Source organism: Schistocerca serialis, chromosome 3, assembly GCF_023864345.2.
Source record: "Schistocerca serialis cubense isolate TAMUIC-IGC-003099 chromosome 3, iqSchSeri2.2, whole genome shotgun sequence".
Lineage (NCBI taxonomy): Eukaryota > Metazoa > Arthropoda > Insecta > Orthoptera > Acrididae > Schistocerca > Schistocerca serialis.
This window is the reverse complement of record NC_064640.1, coordinates 841,478,233-841,500,637: the sequence shown is the minus strand read 5'-3', so window position 1 is coordinate 841,500,637 and position 22,405 is coordinate 841,478,233. Positions and strand designations below refer to the sequence as shown.

The window sequence follows — 22,405 nt, the reverse complement described above, 5'->3', positions numbered from 1 at the left end:
GACCTGGTGTAGAAGACAAGCTCGATCTCTCTATTGAACCAGAGGTAACAGAAATGCCAGAAATAACAGAAGAACCAGGTGTGTCACCTATTAGGGATATACCTCCAAAGGGGGATGTGACAAAAGAACCATCTCTGGTAAAAGTACCAGTTGTTGAGGCAGAGCAAGAAATTACCAAAGTGTCATCTGTAAAAGAGTTGCAGGAAATCACTGTAGGTGAAGTTATATCGACAGTGAGAGATGTTGTTCTAGATCAGATATTGGATGAGGATGGAAGTAGGGTAGAATCATTGGATGAGGAAGCTGTTATTGAGGAAGACAAATCTGAGGTGTCGATTGAGGTAGCTGACAGAGCTGTGCCAGCAATAGTGGCAAGTGAGGTAAAATCCCCACTTGAAGTAATATCAGTCGACACAACATTGGATATGGCAGCTGATAGAGACAAAGAATTAGACACAAAAGAGGAAACTAATGTTGAGGGTGCATACGAGGTCCCTATTGAGCAAGTATTTACAGTTGTGGAGGACATTAAAAAGGAGGAAGTTGTTTCCATAGTAAAAGAGGTAGACGTAACACGGGAGCTTGAGGAGGAAGAAGTCACATTGGAAGAGACAGTTGAAGAACTATCTGCCTTAAAGGAGGAGCCCATGGTCTCACTCAAAACTCCTGTGACAGAACTGGAAGAAGTCACTGAAGAACACATTGTACCACAAGAAAAGGCAGCTCCTGATAGTGCAATGATAGATGAGCAGACCTTGAAAATATCACCTTCAGCAGAGCCATTACCCGTTAAGGACCATGAGGCAGACATCTCTGTAGAATCAGCTGTGTCAGATGTACGAGACACAGTGGTAAAAGACATAATGGCACCTGTAGTAATAGATATCATCAGAGAGCAGGTAGTTCAAGAAGAGTTCAGAGAAATAGTGATGGAGGTAGTGTCACCCGCGTTGCTAACTGAGCCTGAAATCTCTGTAAGATTAGCTCCATTAGATGTTCCAGATAGAACTGATAAAGACATTGTTTCTCCAACTGAAGAAATTACTGTAAGTGAGCAACTGGATGTGCGTGAAACAGTGCCGGTGCCATCAGTTGATGTAGGACCTGGTATAGAGGAGAAGCTCGATCTCTCTATCGTACCAGAGGTAACAGAAATAACAGAAGAACCTGCCGTGTCACCTATTAGGGATATATCTGCCAAGGAGGATGAGACAAAAGCACCATCTGTGGTAAAAGTACCAGTTGATGAGGCAGAGCAAGAAATTACCATAGTGTCATCTGTGAAAGAGTTGCAGGAAATCACTGTAGATGAAGTTATTTCCACAGTTAGAGATGTAATTCTAGATCAGATATTGGACGAGGATGGAAGTAGGGTAGTATCGATAGTTGAGGAAGCTGTTATTGAGGAAGACAAATCTGAGGTGTCTATTGAGGTAGCTGACGGAGCTGTGCCAGCAATAGTGGCAAGTGAGGTAAAATCCCCACTTGAAGTAATATCAGTCGACACAACATTGGATATGGCAGCTGATAGAGGCAAAGAATTAGACACAAAGGAGGAAACTATTGTTGAGGGTGCATATGAGGTCCCTATTGACCAAGCATTTACAGTTGTGCAGGACATTATAAAGGAGGAAGTTGTTTCCATGGTAAAAGAGGTAGATGTAACACTGGAGCTTGAGGAGGAAGAAGTCACACTGGAAGAGACAGTAGAAGGACTATCTGCCTTAAAGGGGGAGCCCATAGTCTCAGTCAAAACTCCTGTCACAGAATTGGAAGAAGTCGCTGAAGAACACATTGTACCACAAGAAAAGGCAGCTCCTGATAGTGCAATAATAGATGAGCAGACCTTGAAAATATCACCTTCAGCAGAGCCATTACCCGTTAAGGACCATGAGGCAGACATCTCTGTAGAATCAGCTGTGTCAGATGTACGAGACACAGTGGTAAAAGACATAATGGCACCTGTAGTAATAGATATCATCAGAGAGCAGGTAGTTCAAGAAGAGTTCAGAGAAATAGTGATGGAGGTAGTGTCACCCGCGTTGCTAACTGAGCCTGAAATCTCTGTAAGATTAGCTCCATTAGATGTTCCAGATAGAACTGATAAAGACATTGTTTCTCCAACTGAAGAAATTACTGTAAGTGAGCAACTGGATGTGCGTGAAACAGTGCTGGTGCCATCAGTTGATGTAGGACCTGGTATAGAGGAGAAGCTCGATCTCTCTATCGTACCAGAGGTAACAGAAATAACAGAAGAACCTGCCGTGTCACCTATTAGGGATATATCTGCCAAGGAGGATGAGACAAAAGCACCATCTGTGGTAAAAGTACCAGTTGATGAGGCAGAGCAAGAAATTACCATAGTGTCATCTGTGAAAGAGTTGCAGGAAATCACTGTAGATGAAGTTATTTCCACAGTTAGAGATGTAATTCTAGATCAGATATTGGACGAGGATGGAAGTAGGGTAGAATCGATAGTTGAGGAAGCTGTTATTGAGGAAGACAAATGTGAGGTGTCTATTGAGGTAGCTGACGGAGCTGTGCCAGCAATAGTGGCAAGTGAGGTAAAATCCCCACTTGAAGTAATATCAGTCGACACAACATTGGATATGGCAGCTGATAGAGGCAAAGAATTAGACACAAAGGAGGAAACTATTGTTGAGGGTGCATATGAGGTCCCTATTGAGCAAGCATTTACAGTTGTGCAGGACATTATAAAGGAGGAAGTTGTTTCCATGGTAAGAGAGGTAGATGTAACACTGGAGCTTGAGGAGGAAGAAGTCACACTGGAAGAGACAGTAGAAGGACTATCTGCCTTAAAGGGGGAGCCCATAGTCTCAGTCAAAACTCCTGTCACAGAATTGGAAGAAGTCGCTGAAGAACACATTGTACCACAAGAAAAGGCAGCTCCTGATAGTGCAATAATAGATGAGCAGACCTTGAAAATATCACCTTCAGCAGAGCCATTACCCGTTAAGGACCATGAGGCAGACATCTCTGTAGAATCAGCTGTGTCAGATGTACGAGACACAGTGGTAAAAGACATAATGGCACCTGTAGTAATAGATATGATCAGAGAGCAGGTAGTTGAAGAAGAGTTCAGAGAAATAGTGATGGAGGTAGTGTCACCCGTAATGCTAACTGAGCCTGAAAGCTCTGTAAGATTAGCTCCATTAGCTGTTCCAGATAGAACTGATAAAGACATTGTTTCTCCAACTGAAGAAATTACTGTAAGTGAGCAACTGGATGTGCGTGAAACAGTGCCGGTGCCATCAGTTGATGTAGGACCTGGTATAGAGGAGAAGCTCGATCTCTCTATCGAACCAGAGGTAACAGAAATAACAGAAGAACCTGCCGTGTCACCTATTAGGGATATATCTGACAAGGAGGATGAGACAAAAGCACCATCTGTGGCAAAAGTACCAGTTGTTGAGACAGACCAAGAAATTACCATAGTGTCATCTGTGAAAGAGTTGCAGGAAATCACTGTAGATGAAGTTATTTCCACAGTTAGAGATGTAATTCTAGATCAGATATTGGACGAGGATGGAAGTAGGGTAGAATCGATAGTTGAGGAAGCTGTTATTGAGGAAGACAAATCTGAGGTGTCTATTGAGGTAGCTGACGGAGCTGTGCCAGCAATAGTGGCAAGTGAGGTAAAATCCCCACTTGAAGTAATATCAGTCGACACAACATTGGATATGGCAGCTGATAGAGGCAAAGAATTAGACACAAAGGAGGAAACTATTGTTGAGGGTGCATATGAGGTCCCTATTGAGCAAGCATTTACAGTTGTGCAGGACATTAAGAAGGAGGAAGTTGTTTCCGTAGTAAAAGAGGTAGACGTAACACGGGTGCTTGAGGAGGAAGAAGTCACATTGGAAGAGACAGTAGAAGATCTGTCTACATTAAAGGAGGAGCCCATGGTCTCACTCAGAACTCCTGTCGCAGAATTGGAAGAAGTTACTGAAGAACACATTGTACCACAAGAAAAGGCAGCTCCTGATAGTGCAAAGGTAGATGAGTCGACTTCGAAAATGGCTCCTTCAGCACAGCTGTTACCCCTTAAGGATCATGAACCAGACGTTTCTGTTGAACCACCTGTGTCAGATGTACACGACACCATGGTAAAAGACATAGTGGCACCTGTAGTAATAGATATGGTCAGAGAGGGGGTAGGGGAAGAAGAGTTCAGAGAAACAGTGATGGAGGTAGTGTCACCTGCATTGATAACTGAGCCTGAAATCTCTGAAAGATTAGCTCCATTAGATGTTCCAGATAGAACCGATAAAGTCATTGTTTCTCCAACTAAAGAAATTACTGTAAGTGAGCAACTGGATGTGGGTGAAACAGTGCTGGTGTCATCAGTTGATGTAGGACCTGCTGCAGAAGTGAAGCTCCATCTCTCTATTGAACCAGAGGTAACAGAGATGCCAGAAATAACAGAAGAACCAGGTGTGTCACCTCTTAGAGATATATCTGCCAAGGAGGATGAGACAAAAGCTCCATCTATGGTAAAAGTACCAGCTCTTGAGGCAGAGCAAGAAATTACCATAGTGTCATCTGTAGGTGAAGTTATTTCCACAGTGAGGGATGTAGTTCTAGATCAGATATTGGATGAGGATGGAAGAAGGGTAGAATCATTAGATGAGGAAGCTGTTATTGAGGAAGACAAATCTGAGGTGTCTATTGAGGTAGCTCACAGAGCTGTGCCAGCAATAGTGGCAAGTGAGGTAAAATCCCCACTTGAAGTTATATCAGTGGACACAACATTGGATATGGCAGCTGATAGGGACAAAGAATTAGACACAAAGGAGGAAACTATTGTTGAGGGTGCATATGAGGTTACACTTGAGCAAGAATTAACTGTTGTACATGACATTCTAGAAGAGGAGGCTGTTTCCATAGTAAGAGAAGTTGATGTAACAGAGGAGCATATTGAGGAGGAAGTTTCTTTGGAGGAAACAGAATCAGAACGATCTGCGTTGAAGGAGGGGCCCATGGTCTCAATTGAAACTCAGGTCACAGATTTGGAAGAAATTACTGAAGAGCACATTATACCACAAGAAAAGGCAGTTCCTGATAGTGCAAAGGTAGATGAGGAGACTTCGAAAATGGCTCCTTCAGCACAGCTGTTACCCCTTAAGGATCATGAACCAGACGTTTCTGTTGAACCACCTGTGTCAGATGTACACGACACCATGGTAAAAGACATAGTGGCACCTGTAGTAATAGATATGGTCAGTGAGGAGGTAGTGGAGGAAGAGTTCAGAGAAACAGTGATGGAGGTAGTGTCACCTGCATTGATAACTGAATCTGAAGTCTCTGTAAGATTAGCTCCACTAGATGTTCTAGATAGAACCGATAAAGACATTGTTTCTCCAACTAAAGAAATTACTGTAAGTGAGCAACTGGATGTGGGTGAAACAGTGCCGGTGTCATCAGTTGATGTAGGACCTGGTGTAGAAGAGAAGCTCGATCTCTCTATTGAACCAGAGGTAACAGAGATGCCAGAAATAACAGAAGTACCAGGTGGGTCACCTATTAGATATATATCTCCCAAGGAGGATGTGACAAAAGCTCCATCTGTGGTAAAAGTACCAGTTGTTGATGCAGAGCAAGAAATTACCTTAGTGTCATATGTAAGAGAGTCGCAGGAAATCACTGTAGATGACGTTACTTCCACAGTGAGAGATGTAGTTCTAGATCAGATATTGGATGAGGATGGAAGAAGGGTAGAATCATTAGATGAGGATGCTGTTATTGAGGAGGTAAAATATGAGGTGTCTATTGTGGTAGCTGACAGAGCTGTGCCAACATCAGTGGCAAGAACCAGTAGTGAGACTGTCTCAGAACTGGTTACAAGTGAAGCTCAAGAAGTCTTCGAAAAGGATGTAATTTCTCCACTAACAGATCTTCCTGTATGTGATAAATCTGATGGGCAAGATACAGAAGTTTCCATACAGGAAACATGTAAAGAGGAAGAATCACTGGCAGCCGTCACTAAAAAGGCAACTGTGATAGAGAAGGAAGATATATTTGAAGAGTTAACTGTTTCCCCAGTTTTGGAAGTAAGTAGTACAACCAGAGCAATTGTGGAAGAGACAGAGAAACGTGAAGAGCCACCAGTTGAAGAGGATTACAGGGTGGTTTCAACCAAGATTTCTGTAACAGATGTAGCAACGGCATTAGACAAAAGAGCAGCAGATATATTCCCTAAGGAACTTAGTACAGTGGAAACATCATTTGTAGAAGAGGAAGAAAGACAGGATAGAGCCCTGTTCCGTCATGCAGCAGTAGTTTCCAAAGAAACCATTGAGTTAATACTTCATGATTCTGAAGTTAGTGTAGAAAGATCCTTACATGAGACTGAAAGAGATTTAGCTATGACAGACAAGAAGTTAGACAAGGCAGCTGAGTCTATGACAAGTGGTGAAATAAAATATCCATCTCAGTACGTAACACTTAAAAAACCCTCAGTTCAGAAGCTAATGCTGTCATCATTAATTGATGTCACTGCTGTAACATCATCTGTTGAAGGAGGGAAAAGCATTGGTCACTCCCATGAGGTAATTGACAAGAAAAGTGTACAGGAAATTATTCACAGTGTGAAAGAAGCCACAAGAAAAATAAAGGAAGAAGTTCGTGAGATGAAACCAGATCTTACACCAACCCCTGAAGGCAAAGACACTGTTTTGTCATTACCAGATTCAAAAGAATCCAGTGAAATTTCAGAACTGGTTTCCATCCAGGAGGAACTTTTGCCAGCTGAAGCAGTAGCAAAAGATGTAGGACTTCATGGTGATTACAGTGGTATGGAGTATGATGTGGAAGAAACGAATGGAACAGGAACAGAAGAGCAGTCTGCTCTTGCGCCGGATATTGATTCCCACTTCCCACCTCAAACGACGTCTTTTGTAACTTCTGCTTATCCTGGATTGATAAGACCCACAACTGAAAAACTTCCAAGAGCAGATATGGGAAGCCTTGAATATGATGTTTCATTCAAAAAAGAAATTTCTACAAGCTATGATGATTCACACAGAAGTCTGTCAAAATCTGTTGTGTTACCCTCTGATTTTGTAGACTCTGCAGACAGATCTTATGACAGCATCAGTGTTTCCACAGACATTACAGCTTCTGCAACTTCAGAACAAGGCTATGAGAGAGATCATGTAGAAATGGCAGTTGATGATGAAACGATTGCTGTACATGGTACAGCTATGCCAGACAAACAATTTCTGTTATCACCAGATGCGGAACATTTCCGTGACCATTCTGAAGAAATATCAGAAGGATTAACACACTCTTATGATGAAACCCCAACCGTGTCTGCCATGGGAATGGTTGAAGCCACAACTCTTCTTGACGAAACAAAATCAGTTCATTCTATTTCTCCAGAACCAGAATTGAAATTTGATGTCAGCTCAGAAGATATTGTTATGAAGGATGATCTCCTGGAAGTTACTGTCAGTGAGGAAGAAATTAAAGCTGAAATGGCTAAAACAGGAGTTTTTCTTGAAACTGCTTCTGGTGTGTCATATGTAAATATTGAGTCTCATGGGAAACAGTCAATATGCATTTGTGACGATATTGTTGTTAGTGAATCAGTAGTTCTTGAAGCTCCCCAGTCTTCTAGTAAAACTTCAGTGAAGGCTGCTGAGGAAGCTGCTGGTAAACATTCTGAAGATGCACACAGTAGAAGGCCTTCAAAATATGATATTGATCATACAGGTTTAAAACAAAAAGTCAAACGGAAAGATCAAGAAAAAAGTTCATTATATGATGGGATCAAGCAGTTGAAAGAGCTTGGCACAGACCCACATAAACCTATGATAAGAAAAACTAGTACCCCAAAACATTCAAAAGAAGGTATTTCTCTTCCAGATACCAGTACACAGAAATATGTTGGCAGGAAAAGAGTTGATGACAGGTGGGATGGAGCCAAACCATTTAAAGAAAGTGATACTGGAACAGATACGAGAACACTTACTGCAAAGAAACAGCCTCGTGAGCACATCTCTAGAAAGGGTAAGGATAGTGATGCGAAATTAGATGAGGGCAGTAGCAAACTATCTTCAAAATATGATAATCGAGTGTATGGCTATATGGCATCCACTCTGTCAAGGGATTTGAAAGTTGGTCACCCATCCACTGATAGATTCAGCAGTCTGAGCAGAGAAACTTCATTTAGAAGGAGAAGTGCAGAGAGGGAAGAAGTTACTGCATCCCCTCCAAAAAGTTCGCAGAGAAAAACTTCGATTGTGACAGATTCTAAAGGGGCTATTCCAAAATCATCACCAATCAAGATTTCTGTTAAAGATGAGATATCTGATACCAGAACAGTGAGTACAAAACAAAGAACAAGTGCAGAAAAATCAGATCATGAAGGAAACCAAGTTGGAGTGTCAACCTCAAGAAAAGTAGTTTCTGATAAAAAGAAACCATCTATTGGACGTGAAGGCATGTCTTCATCTGTACTTCATCAGGCTGCTTCTAAAAAGGTGGAGATGCACGCAACAGCTGGAAGAGGCAAAAAGTCAATAGATACAGATTCTTCAAAAAGTACATCAAAAGCTGGGAATGTTGGTGGTAAGTCAAAGAAATTACCTTCTCAAGTTCAGAAAACATACGAGCAACAAAGAGAAACTGACCAAAAGGGCAGGCATGCCATACACAAAAGAGATGCTGGTAACTTCTCACTAGAAAAGAAAGTACCAGATGCAAAAGCTTCATTTGTAGAGACAGGTTATAGCTCTGACCAAACATCTGAATATGATGAAAGTATATCCATTAAAGATCATCAAAGTGTGTTATCATCAACCAGTCCAGAACCCTCTCTCTCAGTTCAGTCAGTAGTGGAACGCTTTACTGCAGACAAACCAAGCCAGTCACCAGCTGCATCACCAGTTCGAATTGCTCGAAGTCCACCTTCAGTGCCTTCAAGCCCTGGCCGTGCATCACGTGTGACACAGCTTCTTACATCTGAAGTGTTTACAAGAACCATTGACACAACAGGGTCTATTGAAGTTATATATCGACAGCCGACAGCATCTGAGGCACTACGTCGTGTTGCAGCTATTTCAAGTGTTCGTGGATCTCATGAAACAGGCAGCATTGAAGCAGAACTGTCAGTGATAGACACTACAGACTCTTCCTTGTCTGATTCTGTAGCACTTCCTCTGTCTTCTTCTGATCATGACCTTCACGGCTCACCAGCTTCTCCTAAACCAACACGCCGATCTCTTGACATGATTCATGATGGTGCAGGACAGAGAATTCGTTTGTCAGATTTTGAACCTGAATTGTGTACAGTCCCTAAAGATGAAGATTCTGGTATCATCCACAAGCCAGAGAGTCTGTTTCCACATGAAACCACTTCCAGTGCTACAATATCCCCTGTGAAGAGACGTGCAGAGCCTTCAGTCTCTCAGTCTCGTTCACAGATATCAGAGGAGCAGCTGTCCCCAATCCTGGATGTTCGAGCTGTAACCCCTCCCAGAGTGAAACACAAGTTTCACTATGTTGCTGAGGAAGAACCATCGGAAGCTGCATCCCTCTCCTCTCCAGGTAAAATATTTGTACCCACATTCCACGCCTACTCCAGCACTAATATTCTGATGCCATCAGTTGCTGCATTCATTCAGAGCATGGCTTCCGAAATAGAAGAAATGTTAAAGGAGCTTCGCATTAATACTGTGTCAGATTGTGACTTGAATTTGCAATCTCTTTTACCTAAAATATCAGATTTATGGGATAAGACTGAATTCCTTAAATATTCGGTAGAAAATATTCTTGTAGTGAAAGGGTATAATAATGAAGGTAAGTCATTTGAAGGGGAGAATTCTAAGGATTTTATCAAACACACAGACCTAGCTTTTCATACAGAAAGCATACCCACAAATAGCATATTTCAAGGAGATTCATCTGCATGTACTAGTAACCAAGTTTCTTCAAGGTATTTAAACTGTGGTATTGATTCCCAGATTCAGGATCCCAAGGGACATTTGGAAAGGGAAGTTCCTGCAGCTGGTCATCAAGATATAGCTGTGAAACAAGGCTTCACTTCTCCTCTGCATAAAACAACAACTGACTCAAATGAAGAATTACAGTTTGTCAGATATGCTTATTTGAATAATAACAACCAAGCAGCTAGTGAAGAAGAAAGAGAACAAGAGAAAGCAGAATATGAAGTAGAGGAAAAAGACTTTCATGATGAAAATGATGATGAAATCTGTACTCTGTCCACATCTGGTTCTGACGTTGACTACGCTATTTTAGAGTCTTCAAATTTACTAGCTGTGATTGAGGAGGAATCAGCCACAGATGAAGATCAGGACTTGATACCAGTGGATAATATTCCTCTCAAAACTGAAACCGATGATATAGAAGATTTTCCAATTTTCACACTGCAAGATTACAACATTGGACAACAGTTTAGCTCTTGTAATTCATTACATTACTCTGACACTGTAGTTTTGTCAACAAGCTCCAGTATGGAGTCTGATCTCAAAAAACTTCCAGTTATTGCAGTAACATCTGATAGTGATTTAAGGACTTCCTGTGATGGTTTACAGAACACAGAAGAGAATAAGTCTTCATTAGTTTCAGAGAATCTGACAGATGTGGAAGACATATTAAGTGAGACAGAGGATTGTAAATTCCCTGTCACAGCAGAATACAGGTCTCTAACTACTAAAAATAGTGATGAAATTCTTGCTGTAACAGAAGATGAATCGGTTGAATTATCAGATGAGGATGTTGGAGAATCTGTAGATCAAAATTATGCTTCCAGTATAGATCGGTTTTTAGAAATTGAAGGAACAATTGAAGAATTAGTTAAATATGCTGGAGACAATCAAGATCTTCGTATGAAATGTATCAGAGTAACTGAAAAATTGTCAGAGAGTGCACTAACATTTGCTGCCTCTGCATCAGATGAGCAGATAAAAAATGGCTTGACTGATTTTGAAGAAGTTCAGTTATCTGATGATGACATCCTTTCTGACAAATCTGAAGAATTTGCAAGTTCATGTGCACTGACACAACTGATAAGTGAAGGGGATTCTGTAGAAATTTCAGACACAGTTAAGCATCTCTCAGATCTTGCAACATCACCTGCAGTAACTCCTGAACCACAGAATCTGCCAGAATATCCCATAAAAGCATCAGTCAAATTACGGAAAGGAAAATCATTGTCTAAAATGCACCAGTATTCAAAGCAAAAACAAAAATCATCTTCTAAAACACATTTAGGGAGCAGTTTTGTCCCATTAGCGTTGAACATAGCTGGTGAGGGTGAAGTTTTATCATCTGACTCAGACACAGATGTGGCTACAAAAGACGGAAAAAGCAATCAGTTACGAAGACGCCGACTGAAATCCCCAGGTGTGAAACACCAAACTGGTCTTCTAACAGATGTTGAAGACATAGAAATTTCTGATTATGAAGGAACTGAGAAGAGAGTTGCACCAAGTAATGCACCAGTTCATAACATGTTAAACACGCAGTTACTAGAGGAAGACTGCTTCACTGAAACAGAAAATAGCTTAAAAAGTGAGAAGTTGAAAGGAAATCTTAAAACAAGGGAGGGGAGGCCATTTCCAGATATAAAAATCATCCAGGAAACTGCAACTGACAGTGAAGAATGTGAAGTACATTCAGAAGATAATAGCATCTTGTGTGATGACAAAGAATGTGTCTCATTCCAGCACTTTAGTCTGGCAAACGCTTATGAATCTGTTACAGAAACTCATCATGTCATAGCAAAGATACCTAAAAAAGAACAATATTTAGATTTTCTAGGGACACTTGATGATTACTGCTCTAACGATGATCCTGATACTGGCAATAACCATAAAATGAGAAAATTAAAAAATCTGAAACAGTCTCCTGACAAAGGAAGTAGCACAGAAGAAGATGATTGTGAAGGTAGTGATGGAGATACTCATGTTCAGAAGGACTGTGATGAAGTAGTGGGTATCAAGTTCCTTGACATTGCAGGTGAGCATCTGCCTGTAATTGTTGCAAGTGATGATGATAGCCAAGAGAAAGCAACAATTATCTCTGAAGAAGCAATACATTTAGCAGAGGGGCTGGACTGTGTAGGATGCAGCAGTGAAACAGCTCTCCATCTGTGCAGGAAAGATACCATTTCATCTGCATCAGATGAAAGCTTCAATGTTGTGGCTCCCATAGCAACAGATTCAGAAACAGATTGTGAAACGAAATATATCAGTGTTTCTGAATCGACTGATCTTGGGAAACCACATCACAAACAGTTTTCAATTCCATCAATCCCTGTACACGATTTAAAATGTGATTATTGTTTGAAAACTGATAAAGAATTTAAGTCCACTGTTAATGAGAATGAGGGAGCCACTGATCAGATGTACACAGGTGGTTGTTTTATGGGATCCTCAGATGTAAGTCAAGCGGAAAAGGAAATAAATACACTTCATGCAAATGCAACAGATACAGAAATACTAACAGAAACTGAAGAAGTCTTCCTAACTGATGAGTCCACATTGAATAAACACAAAAAGGCAAGAACAAAATCAGTTGCCATAAAGTCTAAGTCACATCTCCTGTCACATAGCACAATGGGTTCTGACTTCTGTGCAGAAACTGACACAGAAGAAATTGTTTTAAGTGACAAAGATGACTTGTTGACTGCCAACTCGCAACAGATGATACAAGAATCCTATCATTCAGATATGAGTACACTGGATACAAAGACAGATGTTGAAGATATTGAAGTGTCAGATGGAGAAGTAGATGGAACAGTGATCCAGGTGATGACTCATGACCGACCTTTGTCTGTCACTCCAGATATAATGAGAGACTATGGTTTACAAACCGTGACACTAAAGGAAGGTGATGGACCATTTTCACATGAAGTAAGAGAGCAAATTTCTACTTCAGCTGACACCGTTATTCCTGTGATTCGCATGATGTCCCCTACTTCAGATATATTCCATAGTGCTCACACAGATACTGAAGATGTTGTAGCTTCAGCAGATGAAGAAGCTTCATATTCGAGGGCTGAAACTATGACTCCAATGGAGATGCACCGTTATTTAGATGATCAGACATCTTCTGTTGTTCATGATAAACACACACGAAAATTTGATTTAGAAGCTCCTCAAGAAGCTGTACATGTTAAGGGTTCATTTGATTTACGAGAATCCCAAACAGATGTTGAGGATTTTGGATTTTCTGAGGAGGAGTACCATAGATCAGAACATCCAGAAGATAAAGTTACCATACTAGATGGAGAAAGAAATGTTTGTGTATGTGTGTCATCAAAAAGAACAGATTGTTTAGAGAATGATTCTGTTTGTGTTTGTGTTGGTAAACTCCATGGTGAACTTACAGTGGTGTGGCAAAATGAGAACTCTACACTGCCTGTACCCAACCAGACAGATTGGAATATCTGCGAAGAAGCTGAAGGTATGCGAAATGTAGAATTGTCATCAGCCCTACATTTGAACAATACATCATCTGTAGAAATGGATTACTTAGCTGTAACTGATAGATACCCTGTATCGTTACTTCACATTAAGAAAATCAAACCACCTTATTACCGCCTTAAAATATTTACCCATTCTGTGCGTAGTATATATTTGTCTCACAGAAGCTTGTATAATACATGTTTAGATCATGAGAAAATGGCTGCTTTCAGCTGTTTTTGTCGTAAGGAAACTGATCATAGTGGAACTGAAAATTTTGCAATTTCTTGTTCCTTTAATACCTCTCATGCTGCTAATCAGGCTGTACACGCTATGTCTGCTAAAATCAATGTCTGTAGTTTGTCTGACGATGTTTGCTTTGCTATTACCTCAAGGAAGACTCTTAAAGGATATCAAACTTTATTAACTATGGCAGCCTTGAAGTTATACATGCAATCATGGACAATGCACTATGTTGATTATCTCGCAACAGCAGAAGTAATGTCAGAAGAAAAGAGCACACACACAATACCAATAGCAAATTCTGATGTAAGTAATGCTACATTCAATTTAAATTTGACACAGTTTTTGAAGTCCACAGATTCTGAAGCTGTTTCTAGGAAAAGGAACCCTAAAAAATGTGTTGAAAAGAGGACTCTCTCAGAGAATTTTACATGCCTCTCAACAAGAGGAAGGAATTCCAGTGACACACCTTTTACACCATTATATGCTCGTGGCAGATTTGGAAGTGTTTCTAAACTGATTTCAAAGTTTGAAAATATTTTGTCTGCAAGGAAAGACTCCCACATAAATTTAAATTTGACTACTGGAACAACAGTACAGATCAACAGGTCAACAAGAAGTACATCTGAAGATGGTTTGATATGTGAGCATACATCTTCACAAATAGGAGGGGAAATAAAAACTGAAAATGTGAGAGAGCTCTTAACAAAGGAAAATTCCGTTAAAAAATATCCTCCAAACACAAAAGAAAACATTGCTTCTAAACCTGCTGTCCGCATAGTTTGTCTTAAAGATCGAAGCATAAGCCCGTGTCGTCTCGACCCTTCAAGGATTCAAGATTCTCTGGCATTCAAAATATTTTCCACTATATCTGACATTGCCCTTCACCAGAATAGTAAAAATAAAAATGAGACTCATGATCTGTTTCAACTGAAGCACCCTAAGCCTGCATCAAATCATTCAGGCATAGAGGAGAAGAAGAAGAAGGAGCAGCAGCATCTTACAAAAACTGATGTTTCCACAGTTACATCAGATACATTATTCTGTAATAATAAGATGATTTCTGATGAAGATTTTATTATTTCTAATAGTCATTATGATCCATCAATAAGAACTGTTCCAGAAACTTCATACATTAGAGGATCAACCACACATGAAAAATCGTCCAAATTACTTCAGTGTGTTGAAGATGCTTCTCATGTGCCGAATATGAGTCTGAAGAGGAGGGACAGCTACACATGTTTACTTTCATCAGAATTGAAATGTGTGGAATTATGTGCAGGTATAAGAAGTTCCTTTCATCTATAATTGGTGGAAGTGTATGCTGCAAAAAGGTTGTGGTGGAAAATTCTCTTGTTAGTCATACTATGTTCAGCTGCTTACATTTCTAGATAATAAAGCTATTTCTGTGTGGTGTTGGGAGTTTAGTAAAGTGCCGGTGAAAGTGTAGATCAAAGCCATCTACAGATGAAGATCCAAAAGAAACATACTCCATCTTACACCTTGTATTTCTGCATGGGTCATTAATTAATATACTACCATTATCTTCCAATCCTACGTAACTTCAAGATCAAACCAGAACTGAAAATGGTCTATTAATGTATACTTGATACCAGATCAGTAATCTTCTTCACCATCATGTATAAAAAAAGTGAGATGTTCAGTTGTTTTTATGGGTTTTGTGATTTTTAAGTGGAATGTGTAGTAGTGTTGTCAGTGTATCTTGTATTTAAGCTGTTAGTGCTGCTTGTGATGCAAGTGTTTCCTGCATTTAAGTGACTAATTTCCTTATAGTAGTATTAATAATAAATTACTGCTCAACTGCTAACACAACACTGCTTTGCATGCTTCTATTTTTTCCCTGTACTTTTCTTGTAGTAGTATCTTCATTGTATCAGCTGTGTTATTTGGATTTTATTGCTCTAGACTGTAATAAAAATACAATGCTCATGCCTGTGATAATTAAAAATAAATTATAGATCTTAAACTATATTTTTTCTCATTGCTGAATTTTTAAACATTGCCATAAATTGGTGGACATGTCTCTAATTATTAAATTAAATATTTTTTGAAATATCGTTTTAATGGTATGCACGTAGTTTGCCAGTCTGTTGTGGTACGTTATACTATGTTAATTTTTTTTTAGCAGAATGTATATTGTGGTCAGTAACAAACTATTTGATTTGTGTAATTGATAAATTTCTCAAGCAACCTTCTCAGGCATATGACATTGAACTTCTTGTTATAGTGAGGAAAAATAATTTATTTACAAGGATTTTTAGAGTTTAAAAATTGAAATTGTACTTCAGATGCTTGAAAGAAACATTTTGGAATACTGAAGCTTGTTGCTGCAAACTATCTATGTGGAATATGGCAGTGGACAGTTTTAGGCTACATGTTGGCATCAGATTTTATGTTTCTCGTTCATTACAGTCATAAGCCATGGCAAAAAAATATTACATTTACTGAAAATACAAGGGTTGGAACTTAAATAGTGGCAACTATTTATTTACAACTGATACAAAAGATTTACATGTTTGCACCTATTACTGTCCTTCAAAGTAGTCACCAGTGTTGTGTAGAACCCGTTGCCAGTGATGTGGAAGGCGTAGCATACTGTTAGCAAAGCCTGTTCTGTTGATGGTGTGAATGGAACGGTCTAAAGTTATGGTGATTCTCGTGTGTACGACTGTGATGGTGTTATCCTAACGCATTACGTTCCTCCACAGCGGACTGTCAATGCACAGTATTACTGTTAGTTTTTGGAGCATCACCTGCGACTGGCTTTATGAAAGAAGCAGCGACACTTTCTGCACAACCCACCCATCACTTCGCACAACAATGCGTGGTCGCGTACAGCGCAAGCTGTGGCTATGCTCTGTTCAGTCGATGGGACTGGGAAGTACTGTACCATCCACCATACTCCCCAGACTTAAGTCCTTGTGACTTTGATTTGATTCCAAAGATGGAGGAACCATTTCATGGCATTTGCTTCAGAACTGTTCCAGAGACTGCTCGATTCGCACCAGCAACAGAACAGGCTATGCTGACGGTATACTACGCCTTCCACATTGCTGGCAATTGGTTCTACACAACGCTGGTGACTAGTTTTATGTAGAGGAACAGGGGCATACATGTAACTCTTATATTGGTTGTGAAGAAGTAGTTGCCACTATTGAAGTTCCAACCCTTGTATATTCATCAAAGTTCTGTAGACCATATAACAGAATCAAGAACAAACACAAACTTTGATGGTGTTAACATAAATATGACAAAAGTTTATGTTATTAATTTCAAGGTAGTTGCTCCTACCTAGGTATAGTAAATAAAGAAAAATGTTTTATTCCTTTTGTGCTTCACTACAGTTGTATTTCTTCACTTTTGAAGACCACAAATGAGTTAAATTAACCAGTTAAACCAACAGTTGTGCTTTCTCAAGTTGAGGGAATTTTCTTGCAAAGCCATCTCTATCGTTCATTTCTGGAAATCTACAGGACTATGTGAATTTTGTGTTATCTCCATTAAAAATACAGTTTTCTGTCTCAAACTCAAGACTGGACAAAGTTATATTTAATTTGGCTAAAATGAGGTTAATACATTACTCCCTCCTGAAAAGAAAACACGCACACACACACACACACACACACACACACACACACACACACACACACACACACACACACACACACAGAGAGAGAGAGAGAGAGAGAGAGAGAGAGAGATGAGAATGGAAAGGAAAACACAAGTACCTACAAGGAAAGCAACTGCAAAAAAACCATAAGTAATGGAAGAAATATTTCAGCTGATTGATGAAAGATGGAAGTACAAAAATGTTCAGGGAAATTCAGGAATACAGAAATTACAAGTTGTTTAGGAATGAAATAAATACAAAGTCTGGGGAAACTAAGGTGAAATGGCTGCATGAAAATTATGAAGAAATAAAAAAAAGAAATGATTCTCAGAAGGACTGACTCAGGATACAGAAAAGTCAAAACAACCTCAGGTGGAATTAAAAATGAGGATGATAACATTACGAGTGAAATGGAAATTCCACCATTAAATGCAGAGGAGAGAGCAGATAGTTGGAAAGAGATCACTAAAAGCCCTGTGAGGACGGGGGGGAGACTTGTCTGATCTGATGATGTGACAGAAGAATAAACTGGAGTCGACAGGGAATAGACAGGGGATTCAGTGTTACAATCAGCTTTGTACAACTTAATATCAAATAAGGTAGAAGGGATAGACAACATTTCATCAGAATTTCTAAAATCGTAGGGGGAAGTGGCATTGAAGCAACTATTCACGTGGGTGTGCAGAATCTAAGAGACTGGCTACACACTTACATAAAAACATCATCCCACAATTGCAAAGATAGCAAGATCCGACAACTGTGAAAATTAATGTACAATCACCTTAACTGTTGATGCATTCAAGTTGATGATCAGAAGAATGGAAAAAAAAATTGAGGATCTGGTAGATGATGATCAGTTTGGCTTTACGAAAGGTAAAGGTATGAAAAGGCAGTTCTGACATTACTGTTGATAATGGAGGCATGACTGAAGAAAAATCAAGACACATCCGTAGGATTTGTTGACCTGGAAAAAACGTTTGACAGTGTCAAATGATGCAAGATGTTCAAAATTCTGAGAAAAAAAGGGTAATCTATAAGGGAAGATGAATAATATACAATATATACAAGTACCAAGAGGGATCAATAAAACAGGAAGACCAAGAATGAAGTGCTCAGATTAAAAAGAGTACAAGATAGGAATGGAGTCTTTCACCCCAACTATTCAATCTATACATTGAAGACGCAATGATGGAAACACAGGAAAGGTTCAAGAGTAGGATTAAAGTTCAAGGTGAATGGATGTCAGCGACAAGTTTCACTGATGATATTGCTATCCTCAGTGAAAGTGAAGAAGAATTATTACAGAATCTGTTGAATGGAACTAACATTCTAATGAGTGCAGAATACTGATTGAGAGTAAACTGAGGAAAGAAGAGAGTAATGAGAAGTGGCAGAAATGAGAACAGTGAGAAACTTAACATCAGAATTGGAGATCATGAAGTAGACGAAGTTAAGGACTTTTGCTAACTAGGCAGCAAAATAACCCATGATGGATGGAGTAAAGAGGATATAATAAACAGACTAACACTGGCCAAGAGAATCTACAAGTATCAAACATAGGCCTTAATTTGAGGAAGAAATTTCTGAGAATGTACGTTTGGAGCACATTGCAAATAGTGAAACATGAGGTGCCCGGAAACCGGCATAGAAGAGAATCCAAGCATTTGAATATTGAAAATTAGGTGGACTGATAAGGTAAGGAATGAGGAGGTTCTCTGCATAATTGACGGAAAGGAATATGTGGAAAATACTGACAAGAACAAGGGACATGCTGTTAGGACATCTGTTAAGACATCAGGGAGTATCTTCCATGGTACTAGAGAGAACTGTAGAGGGTAAAACCTGTAGAGGAAGACAGAGATTGGAATACAGCCAGAAAATAAATTGAGGCTGTAGCTTGCCATTGATACTGTCAAATAAAAAGTTTCACACGGAAGAGATGATAGCGGGTCTCACCAAAGTAGTCAGAAGACTGATGACTCAAAAAAATCTGTATATACTGCAACACACGAATCCTCAATTATTGTGTAGAGTCACCACGTTTAAATACACTGATCGAAAAAAATTACAATGTCGTTCACGAACGGCATGACGACAGGTCGAATCACCAGATCGACGTACAAATTTGCAGTCAGTGTGCACGGGATAACCGTGAGAGTGCTCCTGCTATCGTACAAAATCACATCCCAGACCGTAGCTTGAGATGTTGGTCCAGTGTGTCAAGCTTAGGGACAGGTTGATTGCATGCCCTCAACTGGCTTCCTCCTATACAACACACAGGCACTGAGGCAGAACCGGCTTTCATCAGAATACCCAACAGGCCTCCACCCTGCCCTCCAACGTGCTCTCGCTTGTCACCACTGAAGTCGCAAATGGCACTGGTTTGGGGTTAGTGGAATGCACGGTACAGGGAGTCTTGCTCAGAGCTGTCCTTGCAGTAACCAATTTGTAACAGTTTGTTGTGTCTCTGTGGTGCCAACAGCTGCTCACATAGCTGCTGCAGATGCAGTACGATGTGCCAGAACCATATGCCGAACACAATGGTCTTCCCTGGCAGTAGTGCCACTCGGTCATCTGGAAACAAGTCTTCTTGCAATGGTACATTCTCGTGACCACTGCTGCCAGTGACTGTGTACAGTGGGTACATTCCTTCCAAGTCTTTCTGAAACATTGCAGTAGGAACATCCACCTTCTCGTAGCCCTATTGCACAACCTCATTCGAACTCTGTGGAGTGTCGATAATGGCATCTTTTCTGCCTTCAACGCATTCTCGATGAACATCAACTCACCCGTACGATCTCATAGGTAATTAATACTCGTGATCATTACGAAGTGTGTTTAAAGCAAACCCAATCTTGCACCCTTACAGAGGCGCTACTAGTACCACTCTTATGTGAGTAGTATGAAATTTGAATAGATTCTTTCAGAAGTAGAAACACACCTAGCAACTTTTGTTTATGTCGTGGAGCTCCTTCTTAGTGTTGTGATTTTTTTTTCTGTCAGTGTATTTTCTCTATACACTTTTTGCAATAAATCATTTTACTGTGTAAAGTGTTAGTACACACGTGAATGATTTCTCATATGAGATAAAGTGATTTCAGAAATTTTCCTTTAAGTTATCTTTAAATGTATTCCTTATGTTTTATGTGGTAGCTATTTATTTATTTTACGTGGATATTACTTTTAGAATTTTATACCGTGTAGCTGCCAAGAACAAAAATGTGTCAGTGGTTTTCTCTTTATATTATACAAACAATCCTCATGAGTCAAATAAATTGCTTTTTTTAAAAAATGATAAATCTCTTTTTCAATACTCTTTCAACCACACAAAATCACTAAATACAGCCTTGTGTGAAAGGGAGGTAAAAGCAAACTTGGATACTGATGTAGTTCAGTAGAGCATATTCTGAATGAGACAAAGCATCTCATTCACATTGTCAGTGTGGCTGAAAGAGTTAGTTTGAGCTTAGACCGTTTTATGATGAGAAGGGCTATCAGGAAGTTGTCTCACGAATTAGCAGATGCTACAGCAATGATATTCCGACAGTCAACTGCTACTATGAGACAATTTCCCCCCCCCCCCCCCCCCTTCCAAACTGCCTCCCAACGATCACCTGGGAACAATGACACCAGTTGACAACCATTACCTACAAACTGTGACTTGTAGAAGTTCTGAGGAGAATGAGACAGAACTGCGTGCTTCCTTTTCTGGAGGCAGTTGGTAGGGCCCTGTTGACTCACATAGTACATGACCATATTTGCAGTATCAACTGATCACTATCCATTATGAATGGCAGTGCAAACACTTTCAGGTGTGAAGAAGGTAGGTGAGAAGACACCCAGAACACTATTTTTAGAATTTTAATCCATAAAAATGCTGAGAGCAAAAATTTGTAAATAGTTTTCTCTTTCTATTGCACAAACAACTCAAAAAAGTTTTGCAGCATTTTTTTTAGCACAAACCTCTTTCTCAATATTATTTTGACCTCACAAAATAAACAAATTCTCTTCATTGACTAGTGTATCATTTACACCGTGTCCAACAGTCATCAAAGGAGACCCTGGAGAAGACTGTATACTGATGCATGTCTCAGGGGTGCAGCCCAACAGGTATGGCAGGGATGTGGACTGGTTGTGCTTTTGGTTACTATCATCTATCAAATCATCCTCGTCACCCTATTGGTAATGTGGCAACTGTGCAGTATTGGGGACAGGAACCTCCAGCCTGTTGCCGAGTTCTGTAAAAGTGTTTTGACAATGGATCATTTCATATGTTACCACACCAGAATTAACCAGAGCCAAATGGAATGGCTTAATATGAAATGAAAACAATCAACTACTGATGAAATTATTTAATTGGATAGACAAAAAATCTACTCACCAAGTGGCGGCAGAAAACACTCATAAAAGACTGTTGTGATTGGCAAGCTTTCAGAGCCAGTAGCTCCTTCTTCAGGCAGAAGGGTTGAAGTGGAAAGAAGAAGGGTGAAGGAAAAGGACCGGAGAGGTATAGGAAAAGGGGTAGATTTTGAGAAGTCACCCAGAACAGAGGGTCAGGGGAGACTTACTGTTCAGGATGAGAAGGAAAGACTAATTGTTGGGGACATCATTAGACGAGATTTGAAAACCTGAGAGCTTAAAGGTGGAAGACAGGGTAATATGCAGGACAGAAATTACTACTTAAACATCGTGCATGAGTTGTTAAGGGTGAGAGAGTAAGTTCATTGTACGTAACACAGGTGGGAGGGGGCAGTGAAAAATAGATGGGAAAGACAATGAAAGATGTAGAAAAATAAAACAGAGTGAATCAAGGAGTAGTTACAGTGAAGAAAAGCTGAGATGGAAGAAATTAACGTAAATTAAGGCCAGGTGGGTGGTGAGAACCAAGGACATGTTGTAGTGCTAGTTCCCACCTGTGGAGTTCGGAGAAACTGGTATCTGGGTGAACAATCCAGATGGCGTGTGTGGTGAAACAGGTGCTGAGGTCACAATTGTCATGTTGTAGAGCATGCTCTGCAACAGGATGTTGCAGGTTGACAGTATATACCCTCTGCCTATGCCCATTCATCGTAATTGATAA

The 22,405-nt window shown here is 39.9% G+C and overlaps 1 protein-coding gene across 1 annotated transcript in view; it reads left to right on the top strand.

Moving 5' to 3' along the window:
- The window catches only part of LOC126471255 (titin-like), a 164,014-nt gene that overhangs the window by 30,371 nt on the left and 111,238 nt on the right, over positions 1-22,405 (top strand). Inside the window, exon 9 of the mRNA XM_050099374.1 lies at positions 4,695-9,570. Within this exon, the coding sequence (XP_049955331.1) occupies positions 4,695-9,570 (4,876 nt within the window). The remainder of the gene's footprint in view (positions 1-4,694; positions 9,571-22,405) is intronic.